This window comes from Rhinoraja longicauda, chromosome 2 (assembly GCF_053455715.1).
Source record: "Rhinoraja longicauda isolate Sanriku21f chromosome 2, sRhiLon1.1, whole genome shotgun sequence".
Classification (NCBI taxonomy): Eukaryota; Metazoa; Chordata; class Chondrichthyes; order Rajiformes; family Arhynchobatidae; genus Rhinoraja; species Rhinoraja longicauda.
The window spans coordinates 36136317-36153153 of NC_135954.1; the positions used below are offsets into that span (position 1 = coordinate 36136317).

General features: G+C 45.1%; 1 protein-coding gene across 4 annotated transcripts in view; it reads right to left on the reverse strand.

Annotated features, from left to right (window-relative positions):
- The window catches only part of znf804b (zinc finger protein 804B), a 569768-nt gene that overhangs the window by 375754 nt on the left and 177177 nt on the right, over positions 1-16837 (reverse strand). The window contains exon 1 of one of the 4 annotated variants that reach the window (XM_078417210.1): positions 775-1285. The exons of the other annotated variants lie outside the window; for them this stretch is intronic. Within the exon in view, the coding sequence (XP_078273336.1) occupies positions 775-885 (111 nt within the window). The 5' untranslated portion in view covers positions 886-1285. Of the gene's footprint in view, positions 1-774; positions 1286-16837 lie in introns of those variants that run through there. 4 annotated transcript variants of the gene reach the window in all.

A 16837-nucleotide genomic window follows, 5' to 3' on the forward strand; every position in this document is an offset into this window, starting at 1 on the left:
TTGCGATGTCTCTCACTTGCATAGAGAATAGCTGAAGGGGTAAATTTCAATCAGTGTTGGGCAAACGCCTTTCCAGAATTGTTACGATGTGAACTCGCCTGATCAGCGTGCTCTCGCAACTTCTGACATTTGCATCGCAGGTGTGTTATCACCAGCAAAATGAATGCGAGGGAATCGAGAGTAGGTTCAAAACGCAAGATCTCTCATCTTTCTTGCTGATGACTGCAGTAGCCTTTTTAATTATGTTCGGAACTACTATCATGACAATCGCATGAAAAAAAATGGTATTTTACTCAAACTCAATGGTCTAAACAAGGGGCCATGGATCACCTACAAAGCAGGCTGCAGTATAAAAGGATAATTTTCTTCATTATATGAAACGTAACAAAAGAAAATAATGCTTGAAATAATTGTTCGGCGAAAGTAACTTTAAAAGATTCAGCCCCGATCCAGTCCTATATATAGACAGGCAGCGCGCCAGCAATCTAATTAACTAACTGTTTCACGAGTTTCCGAATTCAGAAATCCCATTTCCCTGCTTCAACCATACATATTATATGGTAGAGATATTTTACAAAGTCACACTTATTAGACATCCCTTCAAACATAAAGGCAATACCGAAAACAAAATGAATCATCACAAAAAAAAATCAGCATCAATTTGTTAACTAAAAAAATCGATGGCCGCATATTTCCACAATGGGTACAGCAGTAACGATGTAAAAAAGTTTATTACATGTAATTAAATGGAAAGAAAATATGCACGGAATTTACCAGTGTTTCACTCCCATTCTTGCACAGGGGACCTCTAAAAACGCCTTTAATGCTTCTAAAATGCCCATTGCTGAGATGTGTTGAGCTGATCACAAGGTAATAGCACGCCATACGGTAATGAGTCTCCCATATGCCCTGAGAGTTGACATTAGCGGAGGGAAATCAACAGCCGAGCAGGATAGAGAGGACAGGAGTCCTGTCATGCAGCACCTAGGCACAGTTTCACTTCACCATCGGCTGGCACAGGCATGACACAGTGAGCCAATCCATCGGCTCCGGCAATTAAATAACGAGGCTGTAAATCCATGCACTTCCCAAAGCGCAGACCATGTGAAAATGCTAATCCTCTGTCTCGGGTAAAAACAGTGGGTGGGGGTGGGGGGTCCACGCTGCCTGTATGATGCAGCAGATACCGCCAGTGCTCCAACAGTCCAGCGGACAAATGAGCTTTGGTGCGAGCCGTCCGCGATAACGAGGACTCTTCCACGCACTGCCACCAGCCTCCGATGCCACTGCTTCAGTTAAACTGCAGACTGCCCTGTACCCAGGTATGACAGCCACACATGGATCGCGAACCCAGGAACTGCCACGCGTGGTACACAGGAACAAGAGGGGGGGGGGGGGGGACTGTTACATTTCCACAGATGACAACTTCCAATCAGCAAAAACTGGCTGCAACCACATTAACAACTCTTCCAGTTATTTTTATTATTATTATTCCCCTCAAGTCTCTTAGTTTCCTCGTATCTAGCTAGACATCCTCCTCTTTCATTTCCTCCGGCTGAATTTGCATGCTTATTCTCTGCATACTTTCCCTTTGATACCTTTCTTTTCCCTTCCTGGCTTAATATCAAGCTGCAGCAGAGCAGCGGCAGCAGCAGTTCCCGCCACCCCCCTCCCACCCCCACTCCCACTCCCCAAGCAAGCTATGAGAATTATCAATCCGGTTCCAAATAGGGTACAAAGAGGAGGAAACGTAGAAAAATCACTTTATCGTCTCACTGCCATTCTCTTGTATTTAGCAGAATTGTTTCATTTGTTGTACACAGTGCCACCAGGGGCAATGTGGACCGAGGCAGCACTCGGACGGCTGAGTATCGGAGGAGAGAGAAATCACAGTTATTTAATTTGGAAATGCAATCAATGAAATGCCAACCGAACAACAGCACACTATTAGCGGACCGGCCAACAAAGCTTCTATTGTTTACAGAGCTAAAATGTCATGTTCATTATGAAAGCTATGATGCTTTACCGCCGAATAACAGCAAATACAGGGAATCCTTTGACTGAATGAAAGAACTCTACAATGTACAAGTCATTGTTCTGTCAAACTCTTTTCAGGCTTCTGATGCTAATCACTCTCCACCCTGGCAAGTACTGCATGTGAATTAAATCTTTGCAGGACTAATCATTTATATGCACAGTAACACAATTATAATGCATGCATTATTAGAAATATACAAATTATAGACACAAAAAACTACAGATTGAAAAGGGGATATATTAATTTGCCGGTGCACTAACAATTAAGGAAACTCTCCTGTTCATTATATAATTTGCCATTTGGTAAGTACCTTTAATGGAAACAAGGTGCCCACCCAAATCTCAGAAAAATGATTAATTTGGAGTCACAAAAGAATGCAGATGCTGGAATCTGGAGCAAGCTTACATCAAGTTGTTAGGTATAAATTGCTTATTTACTTTGTTGCTGTATTTTGACTAGTATAATAAATGGGTTGCTGAGAAAATGGCTAATATTCAATACATAATATTGCTTTTTAACCTGAATTATTTGCATAATTAATGCAACATACAAAGATAAATGTTAAAATTATTTCTCAACAAAGAATTAGTTATGCCATGATTTATATGTGAAGAGAGTTCTCTCTCAAAGAAAATTCTACATCGATAGTAAAACTAAACGTTTTCAAACAGATCATTAGTCATAAAACCTGACAGTCTTACTGACACACTGATAGTCTTCATAAGCATCTTAAAAATGCTGATCAGTATTCTATTACAGATCCACCCACAAGAGGGAACAATTTCACAAAATTGGCAGCTTCTTTAAGGAGAAGATCTACCGTGCCCTCTATAATGTTTGGGACAAAGACCCATCATTTATTTATTTGCCTCTGTACTCCACAATTTGAGATTTGTAATAGAAAAAAAATCACATATGGTTAAAGTGCACATTGTCCGATTTTAATAAAGGTCATTTTTATACATTTTGGTTTCACCGTGTAGAAATTACAGCAGTGTTTATACAGAGTCACCCCGTTTCAGGGCACCATAATGTCCGGACACAGCAATGTCATGTAAATGAAAGAAGTCATGTTTAGTATTTTGTTGCATATCCTTTGCATGCAATGACTGCTTGAAGTCTGCGATTCATGGACTTCACCAGTTGCTGGGTGTCTTCTCTGGTGATGCTCTGCCAGGCCTGTATTGCAGCCATCTTTAGCTTATGCTTGTTTTATCTTATCATATATATACAGCCGGAAACAGGCCTTGGCCACTCAAGAATTGATCATTTTTTAGCTTTGAAAAACCCCTTTGTTGCTTTAGCAGAATGTTTGGGATCATTGTCTTGCTGTAGAATGAACCTCCGGCCAATGAGTTTTGAGGCATTTGTTTGAATTTGAGCAGACAGGATGTGACTATATACTTCAGAATTCATTATGCTACTACCATCAGCAGTTGCATCATCAATGAAGATAAGTGAGCCAGTACCTTCAGCAGCCACACATGCCAAGGCCATAACACCCCCACCACCGTGTTTCACAGATGAGGTGGTGTGCTTTGGATCTTGGGCAGTTCCTTCTCTCCTCCACACTTTGCTCTTGCCATCACTCTGATATAAGTTAATCGTCTCATCTGTCCACAAGACCTTTTTCTAGAACAGTGGTTGCTCTTTTAAGTACTTCTTGGCAAACTGTAACCAGACCATCCCATTTTTTAGGCTAACCAGTGGTTTGCATCTTGCAGTGTAGCCTCTGTATTTCTGTTCATGAAGTCTTCTGCAGACATTGGTTATTGACAAATCCATACCTGACTCCTGAAGAGTGTTTCTGATCTGTTGGACAGGTGTTTGGGGATTTTCCTTTATTTTAGAGAGAAATCTGTCATCAGCAGTGGAGGTCTTCCTTGGCCTGCCAGTCCCTTTGTGATTACTCAGCTCACCAGTGCTCTCTTTCTTCTTAATGATGTTCCAAACAGTTGATTTTGGTAAGCCTAAGGTTTGGCTGATGTCTCAAACAGTTTTATTCTTGTTTCTCAGACTCATAATGGCTTTTTTGACTTTCATTGGCACAAATTTGGTCCTCATGTTGATAAACAGGAATAAAAGTTTCCAAAGGTGATGGAAAGACTGGAGGAAAGACTGGTGCTGAGAGCTCTCTTATACCTGCATGAAGGAGGCAATTAAATACACCTGAGCAATTACAAACGCCTGTGAAGTTATGTGTCCCAAACATTATGGTGCCCTGAAATGCGGGGACTATGTATAAACACTGCTGTAATTTCTACATGGTGAAACCAAAATGTATAAAAATACCCGTTGATAAAATCTGACAATGTGCACTTTAACCACATCTGATGTTTTTTCTATTACAAATCTCAAATTGTGGAGTACAGAGGCAAATAAATAAATGATGGGTCTTTGTCCCAAAAGTAACGGGACGGACGACGACAGGGGGGAGGATGAGGGAAGAATGTCACCCGGCACCCGCAGGGGCGAGCCATAGACGAGTTCCGCCGAGGAAGTACCCAGATCAGACTTAGGGGCCGTGCAAATGCCGAGGAGGACCCAAGGCAGCTGGTCGGCCCAGTCAGGGCCGGTCAGGCGGGCACAGTGGGACGCCTTCAGCTGTCGGTGGAAGCGCTCTACCATCCCGTTAGCGGTGGTCTGCTGCAAGCGGGACCCATACAGCTGCGCAAGCGCGGCCCAGAGGGAGGAGGTGAACTGGGCGCCCCGGTCGGTAGTGATGATAGCCGGGACGCCAAAATGGGCAACCTAATGTAACGCCAGGGCCCGTGCACAGGAGGCCGCCGAGGTGTCCGACAACAGAAAAGCCTCCGGCCAACGAGTAAAACGGTCGACCACCGTCAGGAGATGAGTGTAGCCCCTAGAGTAGGGCAATGGACCAACCAAATCCATGTGAAAGTAGAAAAAACGGACGGGCGGAACCGCAAAATTCTGGTATGGAGGCTGGACGTGGCGGTGGATCTTGGAGGTCTGGCACGGGACCCAGGCGCGGGCCCAGGCGGCCACCTGCTTCCGCAGACCGTGCCAGACAAATCGGGCGGCCACCATGGCCGAGGTCGCCTGAATGGACGGGTGTGCCTGGCCATGAATGGCCTCAAAAACCTTACGCCGAAGGGCGGTCGGCACAACCGGGCGAGGGCGGGGAAGGGAAACGTCGCACCAAAGTGTGGTACCTGTGGGGCCGCAAGCTACCTGGGCCAACCGCAACCCTGAGGCGGTGGAGGCGTACGCTGAGGCAATTCCTTCCAGGCGCTGAGCCTCCGCTAGCTCCTGAAAATCCACCTCGCCCCCCACCGCAGCAACAGAGGAATTGGCCGGCCGGGACAGGGCGTCAGCAACGGCGTTGAGCCTACCCGCGATGTGGCGAACATCTGTGGTGAACTCCGAAATGAGGGTGAGGTGCCGTTGCTGGCGGGCCGACCACGGATCAGAAACCTTAGAAAACACAAACGTGAGGGGTTTGTGATCCGTGTAGGCAACAAAAGAGCGGCCCTCCAAAAAATACCGGAAATGGCGAACAGCTAAATAGAGTGCCAGGAGCTCCCTGTCGAAGGCACTGTAGTTCAGCTCAGGTCGAGTAAGCTGCCGGCTGAAAAATGCCAGAGGCTGCCAGTGGCAATTGACCTGTTGCTCTAAGACCCCACCCACCGCCACGTCTGAGGCATCCACCGCCAGGGCCGTGGGGGCAGAGGAGCGGGGGTGCACGAGCATGGTGGCGTTGGCGAGGGCAACTTAACCGCGTCAAAGGCCGCCTCGGCAGCTGTGGACCAGACCAACTCAGCGGGGTTACCCGCGAGGCATTGAAAAAGGGGGCGCATGATCCGAGCTGCCGCAGGCACGAACCGGTGATAAAAATTCACCATGCCCACGAATTCCTGCAAGTCCTTGATGGTGGTAGGGCGGGGAAAAGAGTGGACGGCGTCCACCTTAGCGGGCAAAGGAGTGGCATCGGCCGGTGTGACCCGGTGACCCAGGAAATTCACCGCGGACAGGCCGAACTGGCATTTGGACGGGTGGAGGATCAGGCCGTGGGCTTGCAGCCTCTGGAACACAGTACGAAGGTGGACCAGGTGCTCTGGGACCGAACGACTAGCAACCAGAATGTCATCAAGATAAATAAACACAAAAGACAGTCCGCGACCCACATGATTCATGAGACGTTGGAATGATTGAGCCGCGTTTTTGAGACCGAACGGCATCCGCAACCACTCAAATAACCCGAACGGAGTAATCGTAGCCGTCTTGGGAATGTCCGGTGGGTGGACAGGGATCTGGTGATATCCTCGCACCAAATCGATCTTAGAGAAAACGGTAGTGCCCTCGAGGCAGGCTGAGAAGTCCTGTATGTGAGGGATCGGATAGCGGTCAGGCCGGGTGGCAGCGTTAAGACGCCGGTAATCCCCACATGGTCTCCACCCCCCAGATGCTTTAGAGACCATATGCAAGGGGGAGGCCCACGGACTGTCTGAAGGCCGAACAATGCCCAGTCGTTCCAAATTCAGGAACTCCTCCCGAGCCATGGCCAGCTTGTCGGGAAGTAGGCGCCGCCCCCGGGCGAATACAGGCGGCCCCTTGGTAGGGATGAAGTGGACGACACCGTGCTTAGCGGAACGGGCATCGAACCGCTGTACGAGGAGCTGCGGGAAGTCGGCGAGGACCGCAGCGAACTGACCGGGAGCCGTGATGATGGCCTGGATCGACGGGCAGGGTGGGTTGGCAGGTGGAGGAGTAGCAGGCTCCATACTGCTAGCCGAGGGTTGTAGGCCCTTCCCGCGGACGTCTGCGACCAACGAAAAAGCCCAGAGGAAATCCGCGCCCAGAATGGCCTGGCCCACGTCGGCAACGATGAAATCCCAATGGTAGGTTTCGGACCCGAAGGACAGGGACATGGCCCTCTTACCATAGGTGCAGATGGGACTGCCGTTGACCGCAATGAGGGACGGACCCTTCCTACCTGCTCGAACCTCGCAGCCGTAGGAAGGCACGATGCTAACGACCGCTCCCGTATCGACCAGAAAAACGATGCCAGTACCTCAATCTGTGGCGTAGAGGCGGCGGTTGCGGCCGATCGAGACTGCCTCTACATTCGATCGGCCGAGGCATTTCCCGGAAAGGAACACGGAGCCCTGCAATTTCGGGCTTCACTGCCCCACCGCTTGTGAAAAAAACACCAGCCGCGCCTGTGCGGCTCCGTTGGCTGGACCCGCTGCAAAATGGCGGGCGCTGCAGCCCCGTCTTGGCGAGTTGTCTGTAAAATGGCAGTCGATGCGCCGCCATCTTGGCCGAGCGGCCGGTTGCTGCTAGGCCTCGAAACCCGATTTACCGAGTCATCTCGTGTGGAGCCCTCCATAACGAGCGCATCGGCTTTTTCTGCGAACGCTACCGGGTCTTCGAAAGAGACGTCCGCCAACACTAACCTGACGTCCCGGGGCAATTTCTCCCGGAATGCCGCTTCAAACATCATGCACGGCTGGTGGTCACCGATCAAGGTTAGCATCTCTGTCATCAGGACAGACGGTAGCCGATCCCCTAGCTCCGGTAAATGTAGGAGCTTCAGGGCCCGCTGGTTTTGGCTAAAGCCAAAAGTCCTCAGCAGGAGCCTCTTGAGCCCCTCGTATTTCTCGGTTTGGGGAGGGTTGGTCAGGTACCGTCCCACCCACGCGGCCACCTCGGGCTGTAGACAGCTTACCAGATGGTGGAACTTCTCTTGGTCCTCCGCCACTTTCTTGAGGTGGAACTGGGACTCTGCCTGCACGAACCACAGGTGCGGTTGATGGGCCCAGAACGGGGGTAGGTGAACGCCGCCCGCGTTCGGCTGCCCACTGTTCGCTCCTACCTGCGATATGCTCTGCGGCAGCTCTTGTGATCGTTGATCACGTCGGGGTCACCAATGTAGCAAGTCTGATAGCGGATGGGTGTTGCAGACGAAGTTTATTGCATGATCCAGAAACTCCGTGACAAACGCAACACTCAAACTGTAGACAACTACCTAACGTCTTACCTAACTGGAGTTCAACGCTAGACTGCTTATCTCATCCCGCGCTGGCACACCTGGTGACCTCGCTAGCCAATCCGAGGGTTCACACTTTCCCAGCCAATCCCTATGTCCCTACAGATTTATCTTTTCACCATGAAGTAATAACCTGGATTTATCTTTTGTAAGTTGGTTATTCTCTTCCACACTGCCTGAGACTCCCTCCTTGTTGCCTCTTTTTTCTGAATGAATATCTTAAAGTTTTCAGTTTTTCTTTTTGACTCAGTTCCTTGTCGCAAGGATCAGTCCTTTTTATTTAGACACAAAAGAACTGCAGATGCTGGTTTACCAAGAAAGAGCGAGAGCGGGTCAGGCAGCCTCTCTGCAGAACATGAATAGGCAATGTTCTGGGTCAGGACCCTTCTTCAGGCTGATTGTAGTAGGGGTCTCCAACTCTCTTCCAGCTTTCACCCCGCTATTGCAATCAGTAAGAAGTATCCCAGCTTGAAATGTTGCTTATTCATGTTCTCCAGAGATTTTGAGTCCTTTTATTTATTTCAAACACCTCACTGTCATTGACGCCTCACATACGTCTTGGTGAAAATGTTCTAGTCAGATCATTGTACTGTTTAAGCATGGCATCTTCCAACATATTCTATAGTTTTAGGTATAAAGTGCTGTTCAAAACTAAAGACTAGAAAGTAACAGTGAACGTATGCAAGCATGGATAGATCCTATCTGCAGTTATTTTTGATTTTCACACTTCATTTTAAAAAGCTTAATGGGAAAGCCTGTTGCCTGCAAAATGTGCAGCCTGTTCATTCTATTATATAATTTCTAGCAAGCAGCCCTTTGGATTTTGAAGTGGGAATCCACATTTTAAAGTTACATTTCTTGGATTCAGAAACCTCTAATATCCTTCCAAAAATGAGGGATCAATGGCAAAAGCTGTAGCCAGAGTTTTTGAGGCCTCCCTGCATGTGGTGTATGGAGATGATAAAAGAGAATCCACAGGGCTCTATAAAAACGTGCACACATGGTTGCTGCTAGCAGCTTCACTCCCAGTTGCTGGCTTCAGTGAAGGTGAGATTCAATCGCCTGTCAATAGGGGCAAAACTAATTATGGCAGTGTTACTCTTCACCTCTACATCACATCACAACACCACTTACAACCAGTTCCCCCTCTGCATCACAACTTTCAGTATAAAATCATAAGGGAACACTGCATCCACTCTTTTGCCTTCAAATTTAAAAAAAATCTCACTTTAATCTTTTCGCCACCACACAAACACTGGTGTCCTATTGCATCCTAACAATTACATATCCATCACCTCTTCCTGATACTCTGCACTCAACTCCCATTATTCCAACTTGGCACTTTATTCATCTGTTCCTATCCTCATTCTCTTTTCAGCAAGAGCCTAACAATTTTCTACTTATCTTTCCAATAACCTTGCTCTCCTTTTTTTTGATAGACAAAACCTTAATGTTCATGAGACTGGCAAGAGCAAAGAAGTAGTACCCAACATCATGGTCCTCACCCAGGCAGGGAAGGCAAGTTTTCCCATGACAGTTGTGACCTTGTGACACTTCAGTCACCTCGGCAAGCATGCAGCAAGCTTCAAAAACTCACGGTGCATTTTTGAGTCAGTGACTTGCTACTTCTAATCCTTCTGTGTGATCCCAATTCTTGTCCATTCTCTTTTCTCCAAGAAACTTCTACAAAAGAAGCCAGTCCACTTGAAAATGAACAATGAAACCACTCCATGAATTCCAACCAACAGCTCAAACATTGGCATTCTACGTGGATTGCAGTCTGCCAAGTGAAATACAAAGTCTAAACTGAGGCAATCTACCAATGACTCGGAGAACCATAGTAGATAGTACACCCTACTAAGTGGAGCAGAGATGAAGACTTCAGAACCCCATCCATCAAAAATACTACTCAGTTCTTTCAAGGAGGGCCAGCCAAGGAGTTACAATGCAACGGGTAGAAGTATTGAAGAGTTTATTTCCAGTCTGACTGATGCATTGTCCAGGATCAGTAGTCTGAAATCTACTGAGAAAAATGTGGCACTTCCAAAGAAACTGAAGTCAAAGGCAGCAATTCCATCAGCCTTTACAATTGTTGAAAGATTCAAACAATAACTACTTAAGTTCTTTGCTTCATCTTTCAAATAAAAGTGTTCGCGAACAGCCTGGTGAACTGAATATCTTAGAAAGTTATAACACTCTGCAAGGTTGTATAAGGAACTGTACTCTGTACAGCTGTAATAAGCTGTTTAAAGAAAGGTTGGGCAGGCTAGGACTTTATTCCTTGGAGCGCAAAAGGCTAAGGAATGATCTTATAGAAGTCTATAAATTGATGAGGGAATGCACAAAGTCTTTTACCCATCTTAGGGCGATCGAGAACCAGGGGGCATAGGTTTATGGTGAGAGGAACCTGAGGGGCTACTTTTTCCCTCAGAGGATGGTGGGTATATGAAACAGGCTGACAGAGGAAGTAGTTGAGACAAGTACTCTAACAACATTTAAAAGATACTTGGACAGGGGTAAGGATAGGAAAGGTTCAGAGGAATATGGGCCAAATTCTGGCAAATGGGACCAGCTTTACCAGCAATGAGGTCTACCTCATTGGTAACCTTTGGACTATCCTTGATCAGACTTTGCTGGCTTTACCTTGCAATAAACGTAAATCCTTATCATGTATTTATACACTGTAAATGGCTCAATTCTAATAATTTTTTGTCTTTCTGCTGACTGGTTAGCATGAACAAAAGCTTTTCACTGTACCTCAGCACATGTGACAATAAATTAAACTAAACCTAAAACTTAGATGGGCATCTTGGTCGGCACAGACGAGCTGGACCAAAGGGCTTGTGTCTGTGCTGTAAAATTCTATGACTCTTTGACTCAAATTTCTTGTCTTCTACAATCTGCAGAGCACTTAAAAGGTGAGCTCCAGCTGCATGGATATGAATTGCTGCAGTAACATAATTTAATAATGTATGTTGTCTTTCCTCAGCATGTCCATGAGTTTGTTTCTATATCACCCCTTCAATTAGTATGCACTATGGACCTGGTGTGATCAGGGTGGAACATGACTGTGGTGACCAGATAATCTGAAGCTCATGCATCTTGTGGTCACCCAGCAAACTTGAACAAAGGCAACTTTGCTGAGAGGGGGAAGCACCTGAAGTCTGAAGATAGGTCTTGACCCGAAACTTCACCTATTCATGTTCTCCAGAAATACAGCCAGACTTGCTGAATTACTCAAGCACTTTGTATCCTTTTGAGCACCATTGGGTTTAGATTTATTAATGTCACCTGTACAGGGCAGTAGAAAACAGTACAGTAAAGAAATATCAAGAAAGGCCCACAGATGAGAAATAAATAGGTCATTTTGGTCTTAGATATTAAATTCACTATCTGAACTGTATTTGGCAATTTTAGCTGTGTGTTTTAAAACAGCTCTGCCTGTATTGTCAATCAGCTATTTAAAGATGACAGAATTGGTTTCAGATTCATTAGTGCAGGATTAAGGGACAGGTGAAAGATATATCAAGGACTATTAATGAAGTGGAGCTGTTTGCAATTTTTTAGGCTGGGGAATAGGCAGGTCACCATAATTGCTGAATCTTTGCATTTCTTGCAAGATGTTGAAAAGGACTTCTTTTTTCAGATTCTCACTGGTCCCCCTCACCGTACCAGGCAGATTGATTGACCGACGGAATGGTGCAAGATCAACATCCTTGCGCTCAACATCACTAAAACCAAGGAATACAGAGAAATTTAATACAGAGAAATGTGAGGTGTTGCATTTTGGGAACACTAACATGAGCACAACCTACACAGTGGACGGGAAGGCTCTGGGGAATATTGTAGAGCAGAGGGATCTAGGAGAACAGGAACATAATTTGTTTAAATTGGCCGAACAGGTAGATAGGGCGATCAAAAAGGCTTTTGGCACATTGGCCTTCATCAGTCAGAGCATTGAGGATAGAAGTTGGGAAGTCAAGTTGCAGTTGCATAAGACATTGGTGAGGCTGCATTTAGAGAATTGTGTTCAGTTTTGAGCATCATGTTTTAGGAAAGATGTTGTCAAGCTGGAAAGGGTACAGAGAAGATTTATGAAGATGTTGCAGGAATCGAGGGCCTAAGCTACGGGGAGAGGTTGAGCAGACTAGCACTATTCCTTGGAGCGCAGGAGGATGAGGGGTGATCTTATAGAGATGTACAAAATCATGAGAGGAGTAGACACACAGATTATTTTGCCCAAAGTAGGGGAATCGAGAACCAGGGGTCTTGGGTTTAAAATGAGGGGGGAAAGATTTAATAGAAACCTGAGGGGTAACCTTTTGTTACACAAAGGGTAGTAGGTGTATGGAACAAGCTGCTGGAGGAGGTATTTGAGGCAGGTACTATCATAATGTTTAAGAAACATTTAGACAGGTACATGGCTCAGGATGTTTGGCATGTTCTCGACAACTCTCACCAACTCCTACAGATGCACATAGAAAGCATTTTATCAGAATGCATCACAGCTTGGTTTGGGAACAGCTCCATCCAAGGCTGCATGAAATTGCAGCCAAGCATAGACGCAGTCCAGACTATCGCACAAAACCAACCTCCCTTCCATTTACTCCATTTATACCTCACGCTGCCTTGGCAAGGCCAGCAGCATAATCAAGGACGAGTCATACCCTGACCACTCCCTCTTCTCCCCTCTCCTATCAGGCAAATGGTCTAGAAGTATGAAAACACACACTTCAAGATTCAGAGACAGTTTCTTCCCAGCTGTTAGCAGGCAACTGAATCATCCTACCAGAGAGCAACTGAATCATCCTACCTGAACTACTATCTACCTCATTGGTGACCCTCGGATTATCATTGATCAGACTTTGCTGGCTTTACCTTGCATTAAACATTATTCCCTTATCATGTAAGGTTCGATTGTAGTCATGTATTGCCTTTCCGCTGACCGGATAGCTAACAACAAAAGCTTTTCACTGTACTTCGGTACATGTGACAATAAACTAAACTGAACTGGATAAGGCAGGTTTAGAGGGATATGGGCCAAATGCAGTAAGGTGCAACTAGAGCAGATGGAACCTGATGGTCGGTGTGGGCAAGATGGGCCGAAGTGCCTATTTCCATGCTGTAAGACTCTATGACTCTTTAAGACTCTAACTGATCGCTGACTTCAGTAAAGGAAGGCCAAGAATTCAAAAACCTGTCTTCATCTACAGGATCGTGATGGAGAGTCAAAAATGTCAAATTCCTGATTGTGCATATCTCTGAAGATCTGTCCTTGACCCAGCACATTGAAGCAATCATAAATGCAGCCCATCAATGCCTCTACTTCCTTCGATGATTAAGAAGATTTGGTATGTCAACTAATACTCTCTTGAACCTCTACCGGGTATACAGTAGAGAGCCTATTGATTGGTTGTAGTCACAAAATGCTGGAGTAACTCAGAGGGACAGGCAGCATCTCTGGAGAGGAGGAATGGGTGACGTTTTGAGTCGAGACCTTTCTTCAGACTGATGTCAGGGAAGTGGGCGAGACAGAGATAGTTCAGGGGAGTAGGTGGGACAGAGACAGAGACAGAGATGTTGACAAATAGTTCGGCAAATCGAATGCCCAGGAATGAAGATGATTGCAAAATGGGTGAACAATGCCCACGTGTACTGACCTCACCACGATCAAAGAGATCTGCATGAGTCACCACCACAAAAGGTGAGGTAGAGCAGCACTACCCTGGCCACACTCTAATTTCATACCGGCCATTGGGACGGAAGTATAGGACCCTGAAAACTGTAAAGCCCAGGTTCAGGAGCACCTTCGTCCCTACAACCACCTGGCTACACCTTCCAAATAAGCTTCAAACAACATAGACCTGGGGATATTGTTTTTGTCTTTACACAATTATTGTTTCTTTGTTTGTACATACACTGAACATTTTTTGTTGTTTATTATGGTGTTTACAGAGTTCTATTTTTACATATCTGTGTGGTAATGTTAGTCTGAATTTCATTGTTCTGTTTCGGCACATATGGCAATAAAACACTCTCGACTCTTGACTGCTGCTATTATCCTATTTCCAACAAAAATATAGGCTTCCCAGTATAGGAAAAGAAGAGTATAACCACATAGCAAAACAACAACAGCACTAGAAGTCTCCATACAATGAGATCATGCCTGATTTGAACCTCCTTTGTGAAATATATAGCAGATAATATTAAGAACTGTTCAGCGACTCTAAACATCTGCTTCAACAACTTTATCAGGAAATAAAGAAGCACTTTTCATGACCCCATTACATCCCAAGCATCTTATTGACAACCTAACACTCTTGAAGTATAGTTGTTGCTCTAATGTAGAAAATATACAATAAAACACATAATTATACACATGCAACTAGGATTCCACCGTCCTCCAGCAGCTCCACATTGGTGGAATGTTTGTATATTAGAATAATGGATGAGTATATCGACATGTTGCTGGATACCTTGTACTGATTTGGATGATCAGAGTATGGCTGGATAATAATGTGTCACCTGGTATTGACAGGAATGTGTGTGAAGTCAATAATGCCCTGGGCGGGAGAGAAATCAGAGGAACATTGGAATAGGAGTAAGCTATTAAGCCTCTTGAGCCTGTTCCACCAATCAATACATCACGATCTGAGTCCTAACTCTATATACCCATCTCTGCCCCATATCCCTTAATGCCATTGATGAACAAAAATCTATATATACTTCAAATATAAAATTAAAAACTGATCAAGTATTAGCTGCATTAGGGAAGTGATTTCTAATCTTTTGCTATGCTTTACATGAAGAAATAGTTTGTTATTTCACTTCTGAGAAACACAGACAAAGTATTTAGATTATAAGCATCATGTACCCAGTGCAAGTCTCTGAGCTCTCTCCTGGAGGCTGTCAAGGTCCATGGGGACTGGTTTGTTCTGGCTAAAATAGCAAATTAATGACCCGCTTTATGTAAATACGCCCTGTTGACTAGAAGGTGGCGATGACGTCTCTTTTGAAAGATCTTGTGGCAAAAAAGCCTACAATTCTTCAGGAAAATCCAATGAAATGAAACTGGAAAATACTAATTTGCGCCCTCTATGCAGAGTATGACTTTCCATAAGGACACATCTGGGGCTCATGTTGTCGAACTCCCCATGGTGAGCCTTGTCAACTGACCTCAGTCAGGCGAACGACAACAAACAGAGACAGCAGAAGCAGAAGCAGCTTCATAACTTCTGTTGCCTCAAACGCAAGAAGAAGAAGGACACATCTACAGCTTCAACCTGACTGCAGGATGCGACGCAGCACACACACCCCAGTATACTTTGATGGTGGTTCAAATTCCCAGGAGTAAATACCACCAGCAATTTGTCCACATCGAAACTAAGGCCAAGAAAGTACACCAAAGTCTCTACTTCCTTAAAAGGCTGAGAAACTTTGACATGGCTCCAACAACCCTCACCAATATCTACAGATGCGCCGTAGAAAGTATTTTATCAGGGTGCATCACAGCCTGGTATGGGAAAAGCTCCACCCAAGACCTCAATAAATTGCAGAGAGTTGTGAACATAGCCTAGACCATCACACAAATCAGCCTTCCTTCCATCGACTCCATCTACACCTCGCGCTGCCTTGGCAAAGCCAGCAGCATAATCAAGGATCAGTCTCACCCTGGTTACACCGTCTTCTCCACTTTCAACTAAATGTTGTCATATCATATCATATCATATATATACAGCCGGAAACAGGCCTTTTCGGCCCTCCAAGTCCGTGCCGCCCAGTGATCCCCGTACATTAACACTATCCTACACCCACTAGGGACAATTTTTACATTTACATTTACCCAGCCAATTAACCTACATACCTGTACGTCTTTGGAGTGTGGGAGGAAACCGAAGATCTCGGAGAAAACCCACGCAGTTTAGTAGTTTTTTGACACTACTAAACTAAACTAAGGGTACAACATATTTTTGCGCTGTAGACAGCTTGATTGTATTCATGTATAGTCTTTTTTTAATTGATATTGCTTCTTTCTTTCAAATATTCTAGTTTAAAATAGCAGTATTAACAGCCCATATGAGTCAATACAACTCATTTTAAGTAGGTAAATGTAAGAAAGAAGCATTCAGGAAACTGGAAATTCTTCAAGCATTCAAATTCTTCAAAATATTCCAAGCAGTACCATGCTCTGTGACCCAATTGCTTGCAAATGAGTGACCCATTTTGTCCTGCTTTGAAAGAGGGGTCAATCATTGGACTCCAGACAGGACTTCAATCATCTCACAGTAAAATGATTTGAAATACTAATTGCCTTGTAAATCCCCAATTTGTATTTCCCCCAATAGATACACTAGTCAACTTAAAGATTTGCATGGCCAGTTGAAAGGCCAGCTGCGAAAATGGAAGAATTGTACTGTAATTTCACCCGAGGTTGGCCAGGGTTATAATCAATTCTACAGTCTACAATTGCTGGAAAATTAACGCATGCAGTGTGACCTGATCATGGTTGTCAGAGTTCCAGTTATGATAAAGTGTTAGAATATATGCACAGCTTGATAGCATGAACACAAGGAGTTGAATAGAGACTTGAACAGATTGGACAAAAATTTGCCAAGGGCTGAAATGAGCAGACTTCTCAAGAGAGGAAAAAATCTCTGAGAAAGATAGGTGTTATGAGACACTTTTCACATCCAATGAAATTTATTCAATGTGCAGTCATGGTTGTAATGCAGGCACTACCATGACATAAACTGCAGTAAATGAAAGACTAAATATTTAGTCTAGTT